Source organism: Eumetopias jubatus, unplaced genomic scaffold (assembly GCF_037043125.1).
Source record: "Eumetopias jubatus isolate StellerSeaLion01/CBP00866 unplaced genomic scaffold, mEumJub1_p1.0 scaffold_12, whole genome shotgun sequence".
Taxonomy (NCBI): domain Eukaryota; kingdom Metazoa; phylum Chordata; class Mammalia; order Carnivora; family Otariidae; genus Eumetopias; species Eumetopias jubatus.
Genome location: NW_028274818.1, coordinates 80,811,332 through 80,833,961, shown reverse-complemented (window position 1 = coordinate 80,833,961; position 22,630 = coordinate 80,811,332). Strand labels below are relative to the sequence as shown.

Genomic DNA, 22,630 nt, shown 5'->3' with positions numbered 1-22,630 from the left:
TAGGGGGACGTACATGAAAAACTTGCTTTACCACGGCGGGCGTGTGCAGCAGAAATTAGTATTCAGCGGCTAGATGAGCCAGGGAGCGTTGTTCAGAGCCATACAGCCAGTCAAACGGCCCGGCCAGGCTTGCTCAGGCAAAGCTTTTGCTTATTCCACTATTTCTCACCAGCTCTTCACCGAGTCACTTCCTGTGTGTCTGTTGGCCTGCTGCCACCGCCACACACAGCCCCATCCAGCCAACAGCAGGTGCTATTAGAAGTATGGCAGCGTAGTTGCTTTCAGCCAGTTAGCTTTTTTGTTTGTTTGATTTCTCTCACGGTGAGTTTGAGTTTATTTCAGTTCCCCACATTCAGCATGTGGCTTTTACCTTTAAAATGGCTAATTGGTGGGGCATCTGGGTGGTTCAGGCTTTGGCTCAGTTCATGATCCCGGGATCCTGGGATCGAGCCGCACATTGGGGTCCACGCTCAGCAGGGAGCTTGCTTCTCCCTCTCCCTCTGCCCTCTGCCCCTCCACTCATGCTCTCTTTCTCTCAAAAAATTAAAAGTAAAATCTTAAAAACAAAAAAACTTAAAAATGGCTTATTGGCTGCTGTGATGTTTCTCTGATCTGTGTATTATAAAAATGGCCTTCTGGATGTTTCTTTTCCTCCTTACAATCGGGTATTGTATGAATGTGTGTGATTGAGAAGGTCAAGCTAGTGATGTCTCTTCATGGCCCAGCTGCAGCATTTCCTTGCTCTGGGGAGGGGAGTGTGTGTGTGTGTGTGTGTGTGTGTGTGTGTGTGTGTGTGTTGATCTTTAATAACCTAACTGGATCCTGGGCGTCTGTCACAGGGAGCATCTCCTGTCCATCTTCACTTCTCAGGAGTGGCCTTACAGTCTTTGCTGGGAGTGCCAACACAGCGATGAGACCCGGGGCAGAAGCCTCCCAAGTAACCCTCTCCCAGTCTTCTCATCCTCTCCGTCTGGACTTCATCTCAGTAAATGATCACCAGTGGGGGAATTCTCGTGTTGGCTGAAATCCCGTGTTATTTCATGTGTTCAGACCTAGTTATCTTTAGACATTCCTGCCGTTGAGGTGGCCACTCTGAGCTGAGTGATTTCCTACTTTGCAGGACCTTGCACCTCCTCCGGTTTTAAAAGTTACCATTTTAGGCAGCGGCCGCGCCCTCTCCCCTTTTGGAATCTTGGAGTGTTAGCAGCTGGGGTTAGCTTTGCCGGTTTTCCCTGCCAACCCGGCTTGAGTCATGCATGCCACCACCAATGCAGGAGCGCCTGGTCTCTCACGCTTTCCATCATGGCCACGCTCTTCCCTGACTTAGTTCCCCTTCACTCGGCTCGGGACACGGCTGGTCCAGGCCCCGACCTGACTGTTGCCACGGCTGTTAGAGAGAGTGGCGTGAACCAGAGAAGGGCTTCCAGCTTCTGGGCGAAACTGTTTGTATCCGAAGAGGCCTGTCAACACTTAGCCAGTGTTGCTGAACTCTGAAACGGCTGCATGCTTCTACTTGGGCCCCTTTGGGGGGGTGGGGTGGGGAGGGTGTCTCTGAACCCCCACTGGTCAGCTTCTTTAAAAAAGCCACCAGCCTGTTGGGTTTCTCTTCTGGGTGCTGGTACAGAGCTCCCAGCACAGAGAAACCTGGTGTCGTGGGACGCGACAGGGCTCTGGATGCTGTGGAAGGATCCAGTTCCACTTCAGCCACGTGCTGCCCTTGTGAGATGGGTCACTTTACCTGGCCGCCCTGAGCCTGTTCTTGCATCTTGATACCACTCTGTTGGGTTCTTTCTTTTAATTAGTTTATGAATTTGAGAGAGAGAGAGAGAGCGAGCACAAGTGGGAGGGGCGGGGAAAGGGAGAGAGACTCTGAGGCAGACTGTGTGCTGAGCGTGGAGCCGAATGTGGGGCTCGATCTCCCGACCCTGAGCCGAGAACAAGAGTCGGATGTGTAACTGACCGTACCTCCCCAGGCACCCCACACCATGCTGGGCTTTTATGAAGATTAAATGAACTGAGGGACACCTGGCTGGCTCAATCGGTGAAGCATGTGACTCTTGATCTTGGGGTCGTGAGTTCAAGCCCCACGTTGGGCATAGAGCTTTCTTAATTAAAAAAAAAAAAAAAAAAGAATGAACTGAACGGAGTGCCCAGTGTGGTGGCTAGCAAAGGATACAGTGTGTGCCCCCCGAGAGAGAGATGCGCGCATCCACATTTTAACCCCTGTGAAGTAAACAGAGGCGTCCAAGCAGGGAGGCAGGTCACTGATCCTCCGTGGGGCATTTCGGTGGGGTCGCCCCCATCTGCTGGGCCCTGCCGCCCGTGGACATGCTCTGCCCAGCCCTGCCCTGTCTGCGGTGGGCACGCTGGTCACTCAGTCCCCTGGGTGCTGTCCTCTCCTTGTTCACCGCGTTTTGTTTTGTCCACCCCCCTACCCCCAGGAGGCATCCCCGACAGCCCTGCCAAGCTCTTCGAGGTCCCCGACACGTGGTAACCGAGGCCTGAGGGAAACACGTCGCTGGTGCTGTGGCTGAGGCGGAAGCAGCCGGCACATTCGGAAGCCATACTGTATTTAATTTAATAAAATGTGGTATGGGAGGTGTTGGAAACCAAGTGTGTGTCCTGGGGGGAAAAAACCACCACCACCACCCAGTTTTTATTTTTGTGGCTGAGTCTCTTTTCTTCCCTTTTAATGTAAACTGCTGCTGCTCAGCACGGTTGTAGGGGTCGTGAATGTGCACACTATTAACCGGCTGATCACTTGTCGCTTGCGTGCAGCCCTTCCTGTCATGTATTTTTGCGTGTTTCAGAATCCACCCGGCGGGGAACGTGGGCTGTGAGCCCAGCAAACCGCCGACGTTCTCGGGCGCCGTGATCATGAGTTTGGGGTTGAAGTCTCTCCCGCTCCGAGGGGTTCTCTTCGGATTCGGGGGTCTCCGCGGCCTGCGGCTCGTCTCCCGATGGCTTGGAGAGCCCACTAGCGTCTGCCCGCTTCTCGCTGCGGCTTCCTGAAAATACGGAGCGCTCAAGCCTGTGTTTCCAGAAGGAAACGGTCTCCCACTGTCCACCCGTGAAAGAGCTTCACCTCGCTTCTGCCTTGGCCTTGGGGCCGTATTTACTTAGCGTCGTTTTTCCCCAAGATGTGAGTTTCTCACGGCGGACTGTACGAGTACGAAAAGTTATCTTCTGTTTTTACACATAGTGCTGTGCCCCCTTCCTGTCTGAGTGTGTGTCTGGGGGTGAGGTGGCACGTGCAACCACAAAGGACGCGTACCAGCCCTTTTTCTGTTGACACCGATCCCAACAGTGACAGAATTTCACGGATCTGCTTTCAGGAGATCTGCTTCATAGAGATCATTGTTAGATATTGAACATTTTTTTGTATCATGGATCAATAAAAAATGAAACATGTATTTCCAAAAGATGAAAATTAAAGGAATTTTCATAGGATTTGGGGTTTTTTTTCCTTTTCCTTTTTTTGTAAGTGAATGACGTATTTGATCTTTACATAGATATGTTTCTCTCGAAAGATCACCCCTAAAAAGCTTTGATAAGTCACGAAGCCTGGTGTGTATGGATTTTCCTTTCTTCTTCTTTTTTTGACCTTTGACTCCTATACCTGCGTGAATGAGTCAGATGCTCAGAGCTGGAGTTGAGCCCCGTGGAAAAATGGCTGCGTAGGAGGAGGGTCCGCATCTCTATCGTGGTGGGTGGAATGGAGCCCTTTGGGAATCCATGGTGGCATGGGAATTCAGATGAGTGAGACACTCACTTTTCCCAGTTATGGGCCTCTGACCACTTCCCCTCCTCCCCCTGGCCAAGCAGTCTGTGGCAGAGTTACAAAGCCAAACCCATCGGGAACGAGCTCCCACCCCTTCCAGAGCTGTCCCTGCTCACAGCTCCGTGGGGTGGTGCGCGGGGAGGTGGAGACAGACAGACAAAGGCTGGGGGTTACAGGGCATTGCTGGACGGTGCTGAGTCACTGAAACCTACGGGTAGACACGGGGGCACTGCACCCTGCATGGAGACGCAGAGCCTCTGGTGTTCCACCACCTTCCGTGTGGTGCCGGGCTGCAGTGGGAGAGGGGTGGGGCCTCTTGGCCTAAGGGAATGAAATTCCACATTGTCCCCTGAAGCCCAATTCTCCCTGCTCAGAAAGCTTTATAGACACACACGGGTTGCATCCCTTTGTCTCCTGGTCCAGGGAGGGGCTCAGGGGGAGGAGGACTTTCTGGAAAGGAGGCTTCTTGGCATCCCGGCTCCAGCTGGGGGTTCTCGGACACATCATTTACCCTCTCCGAGCCTCCGTTTCCTCAGTCATGAAACCAGGACGATAAACCTGCCCCATGGGGTGGTTGCAAGGACTAAACGAGATCACATAAAATGCCCAGCACACACGAGCGCCCAATAAATTGCAGTTATAGTTGAAGATTACCCTTTTGATCTGAAGCCCCGTTTGTACCTTCTTTTGTCAACTGGAGCTGATACAGGCATAGTCATGTGGGATTGGGCTTAGAATTAATTACCTGGGGGACCCCTCATCCACGTCCACACCCCTATTCCCACCTGGATCATATGACTTAAAACAGTTAAAGTGGGTTGGCTGTCAACCCTCTCCGCACATACACGCAGGCTTTCTTGACGTCTCTTTGGGCACAAAACCCTAGAATGGTGCTTTGGCTTTTTGATACAGAGGCCCAGGGGCATATGTTGATGATGGGGCTGTGGGGCCTTGTGTTTCCCTGCAAATCATTCTGTTGTCCTCTGATTTCAGAGCTGGGGTGGAGACTGAGTGCTGTGCTCTGTCCTTTTTTATAGCTTTGTATTCACCAACGCCCCCAACATTTTATTGTGAAAAATTTCAAACATGCAGAGGAGTTGTAAGAATTGTTCAGTGAACAGTGAACACCCATTTACCAGCCCCCCCCAGATTGCCTAGCCCCCATTTTGCTATAGTTGCATTATTACATAACCAGCCATCCCTCCATCCATCAATTCAGCCTACCTTGTGATATATTTCTAAGGAAGTCGTAAACACGGGTGTACTCTCTGTACCACATACTTCAGCATTTGTGTCATTAGCCAGAGTTTAATATTAGTTTATCGATGGGGGTCCATGGGGATAAAATTTATATTGAAATGCTTAAATCTTAAATGTACCAATTAAGAAGTTCTGACAAATGCAAACTCAGCTGTCAGGATGCAGAACATCACCATCACCCCCAGAATATTCTCTTCTGCCTCTTCGCAGTCAACCCAAACCCCACTGCCACCCCACCCCACCCCACCCCACAGAGGCAACCACCAGCCTGCATGTTTTTCACCACAGATCAGTTTGACTTGTTCTAGAACTTCATGGAAATAGAATCATGAAGTGCATGCTCTCTGATGAGGCCTCTCTCTCAGCATGATGTTTCTGAGATTCATGCTGTTGTGTGTGTCAGAAGTTCTCCTTTTTTTTGGTGGCCCAGCGTGCATATATCACAGTCAGTTTATCCATTCTCCCAACTGATGGACACTTGGGCTGTTCCCGGTTTGGGGCTACTGTGAATAAACCTGCTGGGGACGTTCTAGAAATTCCCAGGTCTTTTTCCAAAGTGGTCATACCATTTACACTCTCACCAGCAACGTAGGAGAATTCCAGTAGCTCCCATCCTTGGCAACATTTGGTGTCATCTGTCTTTAGCTGCCTGTCCTGGTGGGTATATAATGTATCTCATTGCAGTTTTCCTTTGCATTTCTGTGATGATGGATGATGATATGCTTATTGGCCGTTTGTATATGTTCCTCTCTGAATTACCTGTTCAGTTCTCTTGCCTGTATTGGGTTGTGTCTCTGTTATTACATTGTAGATGCTCATTATATATTCAGACACCTTTGTGTGATAATTACTTTGCAAACCTTTAGTCCCACTCTGACTTGCTTGTTTCTTTTTTTTTTCTTCCAGCCTTCACTGAGATACGGTTAACCTGTAACGTTATGTAAGTTTAACATGTACAGTGTGTTAACCTGATACACTCATACACTGCAAAAAAATAACCACCATAGTGATAGGCAACAGGATCATCACATCACATGATCACTTTTTTTTTTTTTTTGATGGTGAGAACATTCAGGATCCACTCTCCCAGAAACTCGTTTATTTTCTTAACAGTATTTTTCACGGGGCAGAATTTTAGTTTTCTTTTCTTTTCTTTTTTTTTAAGATTTTATTTATTTATTTGATAGAGAGAGACACAGCGAGAGAGTGAACACAAGCAGGGGGAGTGGGAGAGGGAGAAGCAGGCTTCCCGCTGAGCAGGGAGCCCGATGCGGGGCTCGATCCCAGGACCCTGGGAACATGACCTGAGCCGAAGGCAGACGCTTAACCGACTGAGCCACCCAGGTGCCCCATGAATTTTAGTTTTAATGAAGTCTATTTTGTACATTTTTTCCCTTCCTTCTTGGGACCTGTCTGTGGGGATGCCGTGCCGTATTTCTGTCCTTTCTAAGAAACCCACACGTTGTAAAGATACCCTTTCATGTTTTGTGTAGAATCTTTAGAGTTCCAGGGTTTGTGAGTCAGTCTGCGATCCATGTTGAGTTAATTTTTGCATGTATGGCCTGAGGTGGAAGTTGAAGTCCCTTTATTCCGTGTGGATATCCAGTTATTCCAGCACCATTTGTGAAGAAGACCTTTCCAATTGGATTGCTTTGGTGCCTTGCACAAAAATCTATTGACCTAATAACAGGGGTGGGTCTTGGTGTGTATGCTTTTATTTTTTTAATTTTGTTAAAGATTTATTTATTTGTTAAGATTTATTTATTGAGCCAGCCAGGCACCCCGGTGTATGTACTTTTAAAGGCAGCTGTTACTCTGGCCGAACAGCAGCACAGAGAGGGGCACATCCTTTCTGTGTGTGCCCTTCCCACTTGGATGTCTTGCAGCCCTTCCCTTGACACGGAGGGGAACATGCCCTGACCCTTGGCTCCTGCTGAGGCCGGGCCACTCACTCTTGACCCAGGAAACTAGTGAGTGTTAAAAATAGTGCCGTCTTTTCTTTTTTTTTTTTTAATCTCACGACTTAAGTTTCATGACTTCAATTGAAATCTTTTTTTTCCCCCCAAATGATTCATGGGGTAAATCGATGCGTCTGATTTTGTCGAGGAGGGGAAATAAGATCCGTGGAGGCCAGGTCGTGTTTCCCCGGGTTGCAGGCCACCCTGTCCTCCAGGGTTGTCTGGTCCCCGATGAGAGAGGTTCAGTCTGTCTTCTGCCGCTTGCCTCTTGGCCCCTTTGCTTTTGGCCCGGCCGTGGACCTGGCCTTGAGAAAGTGCTCGGTGTGGCTGTGCCTGCTGGAAACATTCCCAAAAGCTGAGAGGGGCATTGAAAATGGAAATGGTTTAGACAAGACAGTCCTGTCAAAAAAGGAGGGACAATTTAAAAGAAAGAGCCTCCCTCTTTTTTTTTTTTTTTTTTTTGCGGGGGGAGTCTTCTTTAAACTGTGTTTCAGAAGAAAGGAGGTTGAACCTCCATGCCTATTTCTTTTAAGTGAGAACACAGGGAAATACTAGACCAGAAAGCTTGGAGCCAGAGAACCTGGCCTGTGTGTGACTCGTGCACACGCGGGAGCCCTGTGGGCCCGGCCTTTTATTTTCAAACCCCAGAATCTGGAAACCCAGCACCGTTCCTTTGACTCAGGAAGGGCTGATCTGACCCAGCAGCTTATCTTCCATTTGTTGAATGGGGCGCTGTGCCTACAAGTCACCTTGACAAATGATCGTGGCCCAGGAGGTTAGGCTTGTGTCCACGTTCAAAGGCTGCTTCTGTGTGGGGGGACATGGAGGTTCTTTGGGGATGTTTCGGTTTTACAACCCCCAGCATTCTGCATGGTCCATCTGCACCTGCTCTCACGTGGGGTGTGAATCAGGTGTGCCCCACCTCATGGAGCCTCAGAGCCCTCAATGTCTCCCCCTGAAATCCGCTCCCTCCCACTTAGACTTGGAAGTCTTTCCATGGACACCTGGGCTTGAGAAGCCACACACCCAAGGCAGCCTGCTGCGGGGTACAGCGTCTACACCCGGGGATTGCCCAGACCCGAGCTTACCACCAGGACCAGGATGGCAGCTCATTTTCAGTCTCCTGTGGGTCAGGCTGGACCACCACCAACCCACTCCCTGATAACAGGTCTTTGCCCATTTGGCTGCCATCATTCACTTACACTGGGAAAAACCCAGAGTCTCCTCCTTGGAAACACATAACCCCTGCTCTCCAGAACTTTCCATTTCAAAGTCAGCTCTTCCTCGAGTACTCAGTTCTGGCTTTTTGAAAGTAAAATTTTCTTCCTACTCCACTCTGGTTTTCTGTAATAGTAACGGGACATGTATATGAGAGCATACTCTTTTTTTTTTTAAAAGATTTTATTTATTTGATAGAGACATAGCGAGAGAGGGAACACAAGCAGGCGGAGTGGGAGAGGGAGAAGCAGGCTTCCTGCGGAGCAGGGAGCCCGATGCGGAACTCGATCCCAGGACCCCCGGACCGTGACCTGAGCCGAAGGCAGACACTCAACAACTGAGCCACCCAGGCGCCTGAGAGCATACTCTCCTAAGTGCTTGCGGTGTTTTGATGCGTAGGTAGGTGCCTTATGCTCCCTTGAAGATAGAACCGAGGTCCAGGCCAGTTGGGTAACTTGCCCTGGAGTGGCAGAGTTGGAATTTGAACCCCAGGATGTCTGACTTCAGAGCCCATGTGCCTAGCCAAGATTTGACACTGCCGTGTGTCCATATGAAGGGCATCACGTGGAAGGAGGATGAAGAAATGACAGCCGTACACGTGCTGAGGGACTCAGGGTGGCCGTCTCATCCACGCATGGCCTGTTTGTGCCCAGAGTCAGTGCACTGGGGTGCGGCCAGATTCCCCCCCTTTTCACCCCTCTTCCATCCATCCCCAGCTCCAGGTATAGAGAGTTCGACACAGACCTGTCGCCTTCTCCTTCTCAAAGCCACAGGTGATCATAAGGCTTTGTCCGTATCTCAGACAACTTAAGGGACAGCTTCCCAGAAAGGGGATTACAGCATCGGGGAGAAGAAGCCTCATAAAGGCTCTACATACGTATGGCCAAAGCGATTTCCATGCTCCGCATTCGGAGCAGCGGTGTCCAGAACGCCCACCTGCCTGGTGGGCCAGCCAGTCATTTCACTTACGCAGCCCTGGGGGCACCCAGAGCTGGAAGACACGCCCTGGTCTTTGAAGCTCTCTGTTCCCAGTGGCATCAGCATCACCTGAGAACTTGTTAGAAATGCACATTCTTGGACCTCACCCCAGTCCTACTGAGTCACAAACTCCAGGGGCGGGGCCCAGCTGTCTGGAAACAAGCCCTCCGGGTATTTCTGGTGCCTGCTCAGGTCTGGGAGCCACCGGTCTTGGGAAAGCTGCATCCACTGCAGGGGAAATGCACACACTTTATAAACCAAATCAGTGAGGGCTGGGAGCAAATCCAAGGGCAAGGTTATTTCCATCTCTAGTTGGCGTTAGAAGTCATCACCTCTTAGCTGGTTCGCATCTTTAGGTGCATAATTAGAACCATGTGGAGAACGTTACTCTCACGTTAAGGGTCTAGCTCTTGTAGGCACTTGTCATCAGTACTTAGAGGTTTATTATGTGCCAGGTGCATTATTATTATTAGCCTTTTATTCCCTTGGGAGGGGAAAAGGAAGGCTTTGAGCACTTCAGAAACAGCCTAAGTTCACACAACTTGTAAGAGGCACAACTAAATTTGAAGCCAGTCTGTGAGCCAGAGAATGAGCTCTCCATGGCCCCACGGCTTGAGAGAAGGAGCTGAGATCCTTACATAAGGTGGAGTCTTTCAAATGATTGGGTTTGTGATTGTTCTGGAATCTTCTGAAGCTCTATAGTGTCTCGAGAAGTGGCTTTCCCCTGCTTCTGGTTAGCCTCGTGCTTTGACACACCAAAGCCCGTCTGGGGCACACATCACTCTGGCCTGGTTGACCATCCCTAGCAGGTTAGTGAGGTGATCTTTTATTTACTGCTACCTGTTTTGCTTTGACTCCTGAGGGACGGCTTCTCGAGTGTCTGGACTGCAGACATCCTCTGGTTGGTAAGTGGTGGTAGATCACTTGAGTTCTATGACACTTGGTGCAATGAGCTCTCAAATCCTATCTCAAATGACAGGTGGGAGCTAGAGGTGCTTGGGAGGTCAGGGGTCCAAGGGGGCAGGGACACTGAGTGGAGGCACCTGTGCTTTGTCTTTTACCATCAGACTGAGGGGTGAGCCTACAGCTTGGGACCTACACCGGTGCTCTGGCGACTCCCGAGGAGCCAGGCCGGGCTCGCCACTGGCCCGGAGGCATCCGTGGAGAGCTTCGAGAGGTGCCTGCAATCACAGCAAAACAGAGGGGACTCCAAATATTCCCTTTTGAGGCCACGGAAGGGAAGCCAACTGAAATGTGAAGAAGTGTCAGAAAGCCGAGAGAAAACCAATGAGCCCTTTCCCGAGGTTCTATTTGTAGTAAGAAGCCTTGGCACAGGGCAGCCAGCCCTACTGCAAAAAATAGACCGACGTGCTGAGGAATGGCTCAGTTTTGGAAGCAAATGTCCCTCCGCAGAGGAAGGGAGCTGGAGCGGAGACTTCAGAAGGCTCTGCCCCTCTCCCTCGTCTCCCCCCACTTCCCTCCAGCCCCCAGCACCAAGGAGAGAGAGCAAGAAAAGCTCAGCGTTTGCAAAAGTCAAGTCTTGCGTATGGGGCCAGTGGAAACACAGGGCCAGTGGAAGGTTTCAAGTCAGTACCTGGAAACTGAAAGGGGCTGCCGTCTGTCCCTGGGTCTGCAGGACCAGCTCCCCTTCTCTCTGTTCATTCTTGGCTTTGCCTCCCAGTGGGTGACAGGGCTAAGAAAATAGGGTAGAGCATGCAGCAGGAGGGAGCATGGCTAGACGGCAAACGCTGACCTTGGCAGTATTAAAAAGGCAGGACCGCTCAGCGAGGTGGTCTGAAGACCCTCCTTTAAAACACCAGCCTCACAGCCTGGCAGGATTAGGATGTGACCATGGATGAGGGAAATGAGGCAGGATAGACTCCTGAGGTGCATCCTGACTCTGGAAGCCTGCCACCGCCACCTCTCTGTTCCATGCTCCCCTCCTGGGCACAGAGAATACTGTCTTGGGAGAGCGAGGGAGTGGCAGTGACTGCTGTCAGGGTCGATCGACCACCCGCCACCACGGTGGAGCCAAGCCCGAGTGTTGTCTGGGTGGCCCTTGACATTCTCCTGCCCTGGACTCCCGGCCACGCTAAGGTTGCTGTGAGCAGATCATGCAGGGTCACAGTAGAGTAGGTCTCCTTGGAATGGGGCACTTTAGTTTATGGCCCGAGCAGTTTGGGGCAAAACAAACGACGGGAGTGTAGATCCTGTGTCTCCTGGGCTAGAACTGGGTTCCATCAAGCAAATCAGACCCGCTTGCCCCTTCTACCTACAGGAGATGGATGGGGTCTCCACTTTCCTCCCTTTTCTCCTTATGGCCTTGAGCTGTCGATGTGCCTATGTGGCTTTGTGTTAGGAGTTAGTGGTAGGAGTGGAAAGGTGGAATGTCATCTAGAGTTAGCAGCCCAGCTTACAGGCAGCTCTTCTGTCTTCAGAGGGCACAAGGAACAGCTATTGGAAGGCTTAGGTGGGGACTAGACGCAGGGTTCCCTCTCTGCCAACAGACAAAGCCCACCCTCAGTTGGGGCAACCTGCAGGGAGAATGGCAGGATCTGCCCCGGGAACCACATAGTTGGTGCCATGCAAACGGGGGCGCCTGGGTGGCTCAGTCAGTTAAGGGTCTGGCTTCGGCTCAGGTCATGATCCCAGGGTCCTGGGATCGAGCCCCACATCTGGCTCCCTGCTCGGCCGGGAGCCTGCTTCTCCCTCTCCCTCTGCACCCGCCCCCGCCCCCCGCTTGTGATCTCTCTCGCTGTCTCTCTCTCTCTCTCTCTGTGTCAAATAAATAAATAAAATCTTAAAAAAAAAAAAAAGATCCCCATGCAAACAAAGGCGGGTAGGAGGAGGAGGGGAGACAGACTGTCAGGAAGACAGGGTAGAGGAAGGTGAGGAGGCGTGAGCCCCCCACCTGGTTCAGGAGTGGCGGCATGTTGAGAGGTCCATCTGCAGCCAGCCGGGGTCAGAAGGGCATTTGGTTTTGCAAGCGTGCACAAACCTTCCTACACGGATTTGCAATGTTGGACTGATGTGGAAATGGGTTGCTTTTTTTTTTTTTTTGGAAGCACCCCATTTCTTTGAGCTGTCCTGTACTTTTGGTAGGACCCTCCATTCACAGCTCCCCTCCCACCTAGCAGGGCACAGGAGGTGGGCACATGACCCTGGCCAGGCAGAGTGCCCTCCCCCTCTCCCTGGGATGGGCCAATCACTCCCTGGGCAGTGGTGTCGCAGGGAAGAGTCCCCTGCCTGTTTTGGGGCACTGTGCTGGAAGAACGTGACCTGGGCCTGGCTGCACTGTTTTCCTGTGCCCAGGGAGAACCCATCTGCAATAGTGGAGAAAGATAACCCCATTTGAGAGTGAATATAGATGGCGGCACAGGGGTCTTGGATCCATTTGCTCCTGATGTCGGATCCACCCCATCCCTTCCGTTGAAGTCCATCACTAAGCCACCTCCCTCCTCCTTCTCGATTATCTCAGTTTGAGTTACATGTCTGTCCCTTGCGCCTTAAAAGCTCTGACCAGGACAGGGAATATTTGGTACAAGAAGGACCCCACAGTCTGTGAAAATAGCCTGCCAGTGTGTAGACTCATCGTAGCCTGATGCAAAGAGTAAAACAGACTGGTGCCGCTTAGCTTGAGAAAGTCAAGACTTTTCAGCCCCTTCAGCAGCTCTCATCGACCTATGGCTCATTGATAGGCTGATGGTAAATCCTCCTCCATTCGTCCAGGAAGATTCATTAACGGTGTGTATCCTGCCTGGGGGAGCAAATGAAAGGAGGAGAAAGTTCTTACCCAAGAAAAGTCCATGGAGACTTTGAGTTGACGGAAGGCAGCTTTCTCTGGCAGGTCCTGGGGTTTGAAATGGAGTTCCCTGCTTTGGGCATGCCTCCTATCAGCCAGAGCCTTCCCTTAGACTCTGAGGGAAGGGAGTCTGATTAGGATCTTCTCCAGAAGACATGGCCTTGTGCCTTGGAGTGTTTGAGTCTGTCTGTCCCTGCGCTGAGAGGGGGTTATTGCACGGGGCCCACAGCCTGGGGCACTGGCTTCAAACACAGACCATCTGTTGGTCAGACTTGCTCTTTCCAACCTTCTCTATTGCTTTTTCTGAAATTGGGAACATCTTCCAAAATATCAATCAAACCCGGTCCATGGTGTTCCTTGCTGAGTGTCCCTACAGGAGAGACAGGGAACACAATGAATAAAACCAGCCATCTTCCATCTTTGCTCCCTGCCTAGCAAAGGGACCGTTTGGCTGGGTTGCAATCACATACCACTTCTAACTTCCATATGACTTCACATGGTGAAAACTGTCAAGAAAGTGGGGCAGGAACTTCAAATGATTTCCCCCCCACCGATCCCTCGCTAGAAGCATTGGAAAAAGGACATGTTTTGTCATGAAACATATTAGAAGTCAAGCCCAGGCTCAACTACTTAACTTGCTTTGGACCTTGGATAAGTTTTGTGTGCTTCTGAACCTCAGTTTTCTGCTCTGTACAATGGGGATAATAATACTGCTGTGTTGAAGACTGGCTCAGCTGTGAGCGATAGAGGTCTGAATACGGTGGCTTAAAACACTCATGTAAAAGACATCTGAGGATGCTGGTTGCCAGGGGCTGGGGAGAGGGTAAATGGGGAGTTAGTGTGCAGTGGGTACAGAGGTTTGATTTATAAGATGAGAAGAGTCCTGGGGATGGCTGGTGGTGATGGCTGCACGACAGTGTGAATGTATTTAATACCACTGCACTGTACACTTAAAAATAGCTAAGATGGGAAATTTTATGTTCTGTGTATTTTAACTCAAATCGAATTTTAAAAATTTTGGTCAAGAAAAAGGATATAGGGGCACCTGGCTTGCTTAGTTGGTAGAGCGCGTGACTCTTGATCGTTGGGTTGTGGGTTCAAGCCCCACATTGGGCATGGAGCCTACTTTAAAAAAGAAGAAAAGAACATATACAAAAACCAAAAAAAGACTTCCAAGGCAGGCAGTGAAGGCTTGCAGGATGGGTCTGTGAAATCATGGACCTGGGCTCCTTCAGCCTCCCTGTGCTAGCTTCCATTCCACGGTCTAAGGTGGCTGCCAGAGCTCCAGCCGTTACATTCCAGTCTGCAAGAAAGAGGAAGTGCATCCTGACTCACCTTTTTAGAAGTCATCCCAGATGTCCACCATAAAACTTCCACTTACATTTCATTGGCTGATATGTAGTCATGTGGTCATGTCTGGCTGCAAGGGAGTCTGGGAAAGGTAGTTGTGGGAGGTGGCCTCTAAAATGGCCTCAGGGGTGCCTGGGTGGCTCAATCAGTTCAGCCTCCGACTCTTGATGTCAGCTCAGGTCTTGATCTCAGAGTCGTGGGTTCAAGCCTCACACTGGGCTCCACAGTGAGTGTGGAGCCTACTAACTAGCTAAATAAGTAAATAAAAATAAAAATGGCCACAATCATCCCTGCCTCCTGGAATTCACCCCCTTATATAATTCTCTCCCCTTGAGTATGGGCTAGACCTTGTAACTTCCTTCTAATCAATAGAATCTGGCCAAAGTGATGGGAGGTCACTTCTGAGATTAGGTTACGAAAAGATGATGGCCTCTATCTTGGGTACCCTCTCTTGCTCTGAGGAAATCCAGCTGACACGTGAGCTGTCCTATGGAGAAGCCCACGTGGCAAGGAACTGATGTCTCTGGCCAACAGCTAGTGAGGACCGGAGGTCTTCAATCCAGCAGTCTCACAAGTGAGCTTGGAAGAACATCCTCCCGGTCGGGCCTTCAGATGACTCCAGCCCTGGTGGACATCTTGACTGCCATTTCTTGAGATACCTGATCTAGAAAGTCCCCAAAACTGACTCAAAGAAACAAAATGTTTGTTGTTTTCAGCTGCTACGTTTTGGGCTTATTTGTTACGTGGCAACAGCCAACTCATACAGTTCCCCAAGTGGACGCATTCCTGGGGTTCTAGGAGGAAGAAGGAAGGGAAGATGGAATTGGAAGAATCAGTAGTCACTGCCGCATGTGCCTGCCTCACAGGACTGCAGTGAGGATGAAACGAGGTAAGTGTATAAAGTGCCCACCTACAGTCAGCCAGATGTGATTAGTGAGGGGCCACCATCCAGAGTCTAAGTCCCAGGCTTCTCACCAAAATCTTCCAGGAGATGCAGTGGTGGTGTGTCTATTATGTGATTTTCCCAGGCTCCCTCTCCCTCTCACAGTTCAGACCCCCACCAATTCCATCAAATCCAGCCAGTAGTATGAGTACTTCCACAAAACCAAAGGTGCCCAAGCCAGCCAGTGGGCTCACAAAACACTAAGATTTCAGAGGGAAAGGGGCGTAATCCAGTTCCCCTATTTACAGTGTGAACCCCTCTAGAGTGATATCCTAGCTTTCTGCTCTACCATCTTTCTGCACTGCTGTTGCTGAGGCAGAGCCCAGGATTTGGAGCATTTATAGAGTTCCCAATTAAAAAGAAAAAAAATTGTACTAGTTCAACCCAATTTTCTCTCCTCAAGAGGAGTGGAGGTCAGGTTTATGGGACATGAGGTGGTTTTTGAGTGAATGAGCTTCATATTTCTTCCTGGCTTTCCTTTGGGCTTTTGGGGACCTTTCCCCTTGTCTGTCTAGAGAGACCTAAAGTCCTTACAGTGCCCCCAGGAGCTTAACCCCCATGGGTGTAACTGAGAGAAAAATCTAGAGAGTGCTCCTCTGGGTCCCACGGTAATATGTGCACCTCACTAGGGCAAGAATTGAGTCCCCGCCTTGCATTATAAGCCCCAGGATGTAGGGATTTTTTTTTCACTGTGGAAGAAGGTGGACTCCCAAATTATTTCACATAAAATGAAATCTCAATTTTTCAGAATGGGTTGACAATGACCAAGGCCTTTCAGTGAAAACAAATATTATAGGGAGAGAGAGAGAGAAAAAAGAGACAAATCCCAAGACTTTTTTTCTTAATCTCCTTCAATAATAATGGAAGATAAAATATGCCAATATTCTTGCTCTTTATTTTTATTAGTGAACCAGGATATACGAGAACTTAGTAAAATATTCACGGAAAGCTCAGCTGTATTATTAAAAATCTTCTTTTCCAGTCCTTTTAATTTATAAAAGCAGTGATCTCTTTAAAATCACTAGGAGGAGCGAGATGGGTGCCTATGTGGAGTACCATTTGTATTTAATACCGTGTTCACACGCTTTCTTAAATTTAAAAAAATTGACTTAAATACATTTTGAGCATGATGTTGCAAAAGCTTACCAGGTTCTTGCCTGTCAGATGCAGAGGAACTCTACCAACATGAGCACTGTGTGAGCAAAGACTTGTCACTAATGTCTCTGTGTGCACCTAATTTGAGAAGTCCAGTGTGCACCGGGGAGATTAAGCATGCAGAGGCCACGCACTCTGAGTTTAGAAAGTTGTCACAACAAAATGATGCATGGAGTGTTTTAACACCCTCTTTTCTTGGAAGGCAGAGCAGACTGGGCAGAAAGCACTGTGGGTGAATAAGTGGGTGTGTGTGTGTGTGTGTGTGCATGCGCACACACGCACTCAGGTGCATGGGGGGCTTTGGGTGGGAGGGGAGTGTTCAAGAGGATATTAATGCTTTTGCTCTGATAAAGAGCAGGAGCATTTATTAAGCAGTCGGGAGCTGGATATGTGTCTCGCTTGAGTCTTCCCGATGAGTAATTAATTGCTCTTTGGCTTAGCGACAGAGTTACAAACTGGTACTTGGGTGATTGTTTTTCTTTCCACTGCACTCTGCCATTATATTCTCTATTAGGAATTGGATGTGATCAAAAGACATAGTGAGTTGGCTGTTGGCTAACAATGGGCCTCTTGTGTCATGCGTAGGCAACATTACCTTGCGTTCCTATGACCCTGGCATCTGCACTTAGCTGGTGGCAACTTCCTAGCCCTCCCCTTTCCTGACCTCATAGGGTGGCCTTGAACCCCCAGAGCTAAAGCTGCACGTACAAAAGTCATTGGTCAAAGTGTGTCCCTTGTGGGGGGACCCCACGCATACCAGGATTCATTGGGGATGTTCTCCCCCTCTCAGCCTGGTTTCCCTCACCCCACGCTCTGCGCCTGCCCATCTCTCAATATCATGGGTGACCACGTGTTTGCCGTGAAGCATGAATATTCTTCTTTCTTACGTTTTGTCACGGGATTCCACCTCAACTGGAAGGTAGCAGGGATCTGGATGGATGGCTGTCTTGGGGCTGGATGGGGAATCTGGTGAGAAGACAACATGGTGGACTCATCTTGTTCGTGGGGTGGGTCACAGCATTTACTGCATGAAGCTGGAGGGCCCGAAGCAGGTTTCTAAGGGAAGCACCATCTTGGGGACTCCAGGAGGAAGTGGGTAGCCACCGGATGTGGTTTCTAAAAGCAGTGGCACCCAGCAAGGGAGTGATGGTAAAGGGAGCCTGTGTGTCCATCCAGTCAGTGGCCCAAGGAGGTTGTTGTTTTTTCTGGCTAATGTTCAGCACTCTAAAAGATGTTTGTCCCAGGAGGATGTGCTGGTGTTTTACCAAAACTAGGACTTCTCACCTGAGGCTTGTAGAGTGCTAGACAGAATCATAGCAGTAATAATAAAGACAGGCGTTTATGTGGCTGTGCTGTGAGCCAGGGATTGTTCTAAGTGCTTGGTGTGTGTTTAATGGCTGACTCCTGGCTCAGAACAGGCAAATGGAAGGGTCCAGAGGCAGGGCAGGGAGTAGCCAGCAGCCTCCTTGCTGGGATCCTCCAGCATTAGTGAGATGAATGTATTTCACTCCACCAACGTGCGTTTTTTTTGTGTCACATCCTTTTTAAAAAACTTTTTTTTATTTCAGAAATGTTACCAACTTTATTGAAAGAGAATTGACATAGAATGCAGTGGAAGCTTGAGGTATACAATGTGTTGACTTGATACACTTAGAGGTTGCAAAATGATTACCCCCATATTTTCGCTAACACCTGCATGGCGCCCCATTGCATCGCGTCACCTTTTGCTTTTTGCGTTGAGCGCCCCATTGCATCACGTGTCACCTTTTGCTTTTTGTGTCGAGAGCACTAAAGACCTACTCTCTTTGCTACTTTTAAGTATGTAATACAGTGTTATTAATTATAATCACCATGCTGTACATTAGATCCTTAGAACCTGTTCGTCTTATAATTAGAAGCATAACCTTTGACGTCTCCCCAGTCCCCCCACCCACAGCCCTTAGGCTCCACCATTCTACTCTGTTTCTGTGAGTTCCTTGTCTTTAGATTCTACCTCTAAGTGATATCATGAAGTATTTGTCTTTCCCTGTCTGACTTAAGTTAGCATCATGCCCTCAAGGTTCATCCATGTTGTTGCAAATAGCAGGATTTCCTTTTCTCATGGCTGAATATATTCCATTGTGTGGATATAGCCCAAGTCTTCTTTAGCTGTTCATCTGTTGATGGACACGTCGGTTGTGTCCCTATCTTGGCTCTTGTGAATAGCGCTGCAGCGAACACGTGAGGGCAAACATCTCTCCAATAACCTGTTTCATTTCCCATGAGTATATATCCAGAGATGAAATTGCTGGATCCTATGGTAGTTTTATTTTGAAATTTTTGAGGAACCCGCGTACCATTTTCCATGCTGGCTGCCCCGATGTACATTCCCACCAACAGTGTGCAGGAGGTTCCTTTTCTCTAGATCCTTGCCAACGCTTATTATCTCTTGTCTTCTGTGATGACAGCCATTCTGACAGGTGTGAGGTGATAGCTCATTGTGGTTTTGATCTACATTTCCCTGACGATCAGTGATGTTGAGCATCTTTTCATGTACCTGTTGGCTATTTGTATGTCTTCTGTGGAAAAACGTCTATTCAGTTCCTCTGCCCATTTTTATCTTTTAATATTTATTTGAGAGAGAGCGAGAGAGCACGAGCAGGGGGAGGAACAGAGGGAGAGGGAGAAGCAGACTCCCCGCTGAGCAGAGAGCTCGACTCGGGGCTCTATCCCAGGACCCTGGGATCATGACCTGAGCCAAAGGCAGACACTGAACCGACTGAGCCACCCAGGTGCCGCTCTGCCCATTTTTAAACTCAGATTGTTTTTTAGTGAGTCGTATGAGCTCTTTATATATTTTGGATATTAACCTCTCATCAGATGTATCATTTGCAAATATCCTCCCCCATCTATAGGTTGCCTTTTCTCTTCTTTTTTTAAAAAAAATTTTTTTAAACATATAATGTATTATTTGTTTCAGGGGTATAGGTCTGTGGCTCATCAGTCTTGCACAATTCACAGCACTCACCCTAGCACATACCCTCCCCAATGTCCATCACCCAGCCACCCCATCCCTCCCACCCCCTTCCATATAGGTTGCCTTTTCATTTTGTTTATTGTTTCTTTTGCTGTGCACGTGTTTAGTCTGATGTAGTCCCGCTCAGTAATTTTTGCTTTTCTTGCTTGTGCCTTTGGTGTTGTATCTCAGAAATCATTGCCAAGACCAGTGTCAAGGAATGTTTTCCCTGTGTTTCCTTCTAGGAGTTTTATGGTTTCTGTTCTTATGTTTAAGCCTTTAATCTGTTTTGAGTTCATTTTTGTGAGTGGTGTGACATAAGGCTCCAGTTTTATTCTCTTGCGTGTGAATGTCCGGTTTTCTCAACACCATTTATGGAAGAGACTATCCTTTTCCCGTTGAGTATTCTTGTCCAGTATTCATTGATTGTGTATGGGAGGGTTTATTTCTGGGCTCCCCAGTGTGTTGGATTGATCTATGTGTCTCTTTTTTGCCCGCATTATATTTTTTGATTATATATTTTGAATCCTATAACTTTGCAGTGTGGTTTGAAATCAGGAAGCGTGATGCTTCCAGCTTTTTCTTTCTCGGGATTCCTTGGCTCTTTGCAGTCTGTTGGGGTTCCATACGAATTTTTACGCCTGCTTTTTTCTATTTCTATAAAAGATGCCATTGGGGTTATGATAGAATCTGTTGATGGCTTTGGGTAGCGTGGACGCAATGTCAATCCTTTATTCCTCTCAATCAAGTGGAATGTGTTTCAGGCCACCATCTGCTCAGTACTGGGGCTCCTGCCCTCCTTATATTTGGGAGGAAGTCTCAGGACCAAATGGAGTCAGAACATGCATGGAAAGGCCTTCTTGTCTTGAATCCACACTGAGACTGCTCTGTGTTCTGATTCGAAGTACCAGGAGCCCTCCAAGGTGGCAGCTCCATGGCTCCTGAGACATGTGTGGGGACCAGAAAGTGTGTTCCTAACATTGAGGGCCCTCACTCTACCCCATCGCCTCTCCTCTCAGGGGCCTCTGCCAAGCCCCAGTCCCCTCCCCAGTCTTGGGGGACTGTTCCCAACCTTCTCTTCAGCCTGTCCCTTTCTATGCCCCCCACTCCCACTCCATTCCCTTCCCTCTGCTGCCTAGGACCAGCCTTGAGTCCATCTTCTTGATTCTTACCTTCCTGGGTATGCCTGGGGACTGAAGTGCTCCAAGTGGCCCTGTTCCTTGACACTGTAATTGTTCCTTATCTCCTGTTAAGCAGGGACCAAACTTTGTCTAGACGAGTGCCTGCTACAGAGTCCAAACAGTAACCTTGGGAAAGTTGCCCAGCCACACCAAACCTCGGTTTCTATTTCAATACTGAGGTTCAAGATGCTTTCACACCAGCACCTGTTCTCTTCCGCAGTGCAAGCATAGATGTGGCTTTAGGAATAGCTGGATCCAGGTACTCAAATGTGGCATTGGGAACCCTATCTATTGGGGTGCCTTGGCTGGCTCAGTCGGTAGAGCATGAAACCCTTGATGTTAGGGTTGTGAGTTCAAGTCCCATGCTGGGCATGGAGCCTGAAAGTAGGAAAGAAAGAAAGAAAGAAAAGAAAAGAAGAGAAAAAAGAAGAAAAAAAGAAAGGAAGAGGAAGGAAAGAAAGAAAGAGTAAAGAAATCCTGTCTATTGGCTCTAGTTTTCTCTGAGGTGGTTTCATACAAATGCAGGTTCCATCCTCATAGTGGCAAGATGGCTGCCACCTTCTCAGCTGCCCAAGGGTAAGTTCCAACAGAAGCCCAGGTCGAGTGTCCTTGGTGCTGATTGGGTCCTCTATCCAGTTCTGAGCCAATTCCTGTGTCAAATGGGAGGTACTCCTTTGATTGGCCCGGCCACCCTGAGCTAGGAGTGGTGTTCTCTCCCGAAACTTCATGAGCCAAGAGTGGGCAGGGGGCAAGTTCTCCAAGGAACATTCAGCCCATTGCCACGAAGAGGAGAAAAGGAGGCCGGGGGGCTGTAACACCGCCATCACGTCGTCCCTCACCGTCAGCTCCTGCCCTGGCCACTGGCCCGCCTTGACTAACTGCTCCTCCTTCCTCCTGCCTGGGTTCACCCACCACAGCACAGCCCAAGGCAGGGGACGTGCCCAGCCTCTGACCCACCATCCACGCATGGTGCGGGGGTGGGGGGCTCTACTGGGTTGAATAGGGTCCCCCTACAAATTCATGTCAATTTGACCCGGAAAGAGGGCCTTTGCAGGTGGAATCCAGTTCTGAGGAGGTCATGCTGGATTAGGATGGGCCCCAAGTCCAAGGACTGGTGTCTCTATACGAAGAGGAAAATTTGGACACAGACACTCCCAGAGAGAAGCGCCAACCGACGACAGGCAGACAGCGGGCCGGAGGCTGCCATAAGCCAAGGCAGACCAAGGGCTGTTGCAAGCACCAGGAGCTGGACGGAGTGGGAGGAATTCTTCCCTCCAGAGGTGGAAGAGAACGAGCCACCACTCTGTCTGTGACACTGTTACAGCAGCCCTAGGAATCCAGGGCAGGGCGATTCCTGAACGACGTCATTCTCGTCCAGCCCCCAAAGGCTTCAAGTGGGAAACTGGCCCCCTTCCAGGAGAAGAAATTCTCAGCTGATGGAAGGCTTTAGCGGAAAAGGCCACATTATGTTTGCAGCTGGGGCCGCTTCAAAGGGAAGGCGGTATCTCGACTGCCTCGGGACAGGTGGCCAGCATCATTCTCACTGTCCCCCCACCTGCCACCCCCTGCCGTCAGCCCTCCCCAGCTTGTCCATGGCCCAGGCGCCTTCCTCATTCTGTGCCCTTACCCCTGCCTGGGACTGCCTTGGAGGGGGCGCTTGTGGGGAAGGCTGACTCCCGGACCCTCTCTGCACCTACCGGATCAGTGTCTCCTCCAGATGGGAGTAGCATCTCCCTTGCTTGGCCCTCGCATGTGACCCCACCTGAGTCTCATGAGTGGCATCGCCACACAGTTAACAAGCAGCAAGGACCCGGGAAGCTCATTGCTTGTGTTCAAATTCTAAATCAGCCGCCTGCCAATCGTGTGACCTTAGGCAAGTCACTGCTCTGTGCCTCATTTTCTTGTCTAAGAGATGGGGTAAGGGGCCACGTGGGTTATATAGCCCAGGTGTTGACATTACTGTGGAGGGGTTGTAAGTAGTGAGGTGCTGACCTCAGTTTCTAGAGTCA

At 49.5% G+C, this 22,630-nt stretch overlaps 1 protein-coding gene across 3 annotated transcripts in view; it reads left to right on the top strand.

Annotated features, from left to right (window-relative positions):
- PARN (poly(A)-specific ribonuclease) overlaps window positions 1–22,630 on the top strand; it is a 208,354-nt gene that overhangs the window by 155,593 nt on the left and 30,131 nt on the right. The window contains exon 24 of one of the 3 annotated variants that reach the window (XM_088017378.1): window positions 15,064–15,236. The exons of 1 other annotated variant lie outside the window; for it this stretch is intronic. In XM_088017378.1, the coding sequence (XP_087873504.1) occupies window positions 15,064–15,224 (161 nt within the window). In that variant the 3' untranslated portion in view covers window positions 15,225–15,236. Of the gene's footprint in view, window positions 1–2,441; window positions 3,451–15,063; window positions 15,237–22,630 lie in introns of those variants that run through there. One more of the 3 variants, XM_028117504.2, reaches the window with a different exon arrangement.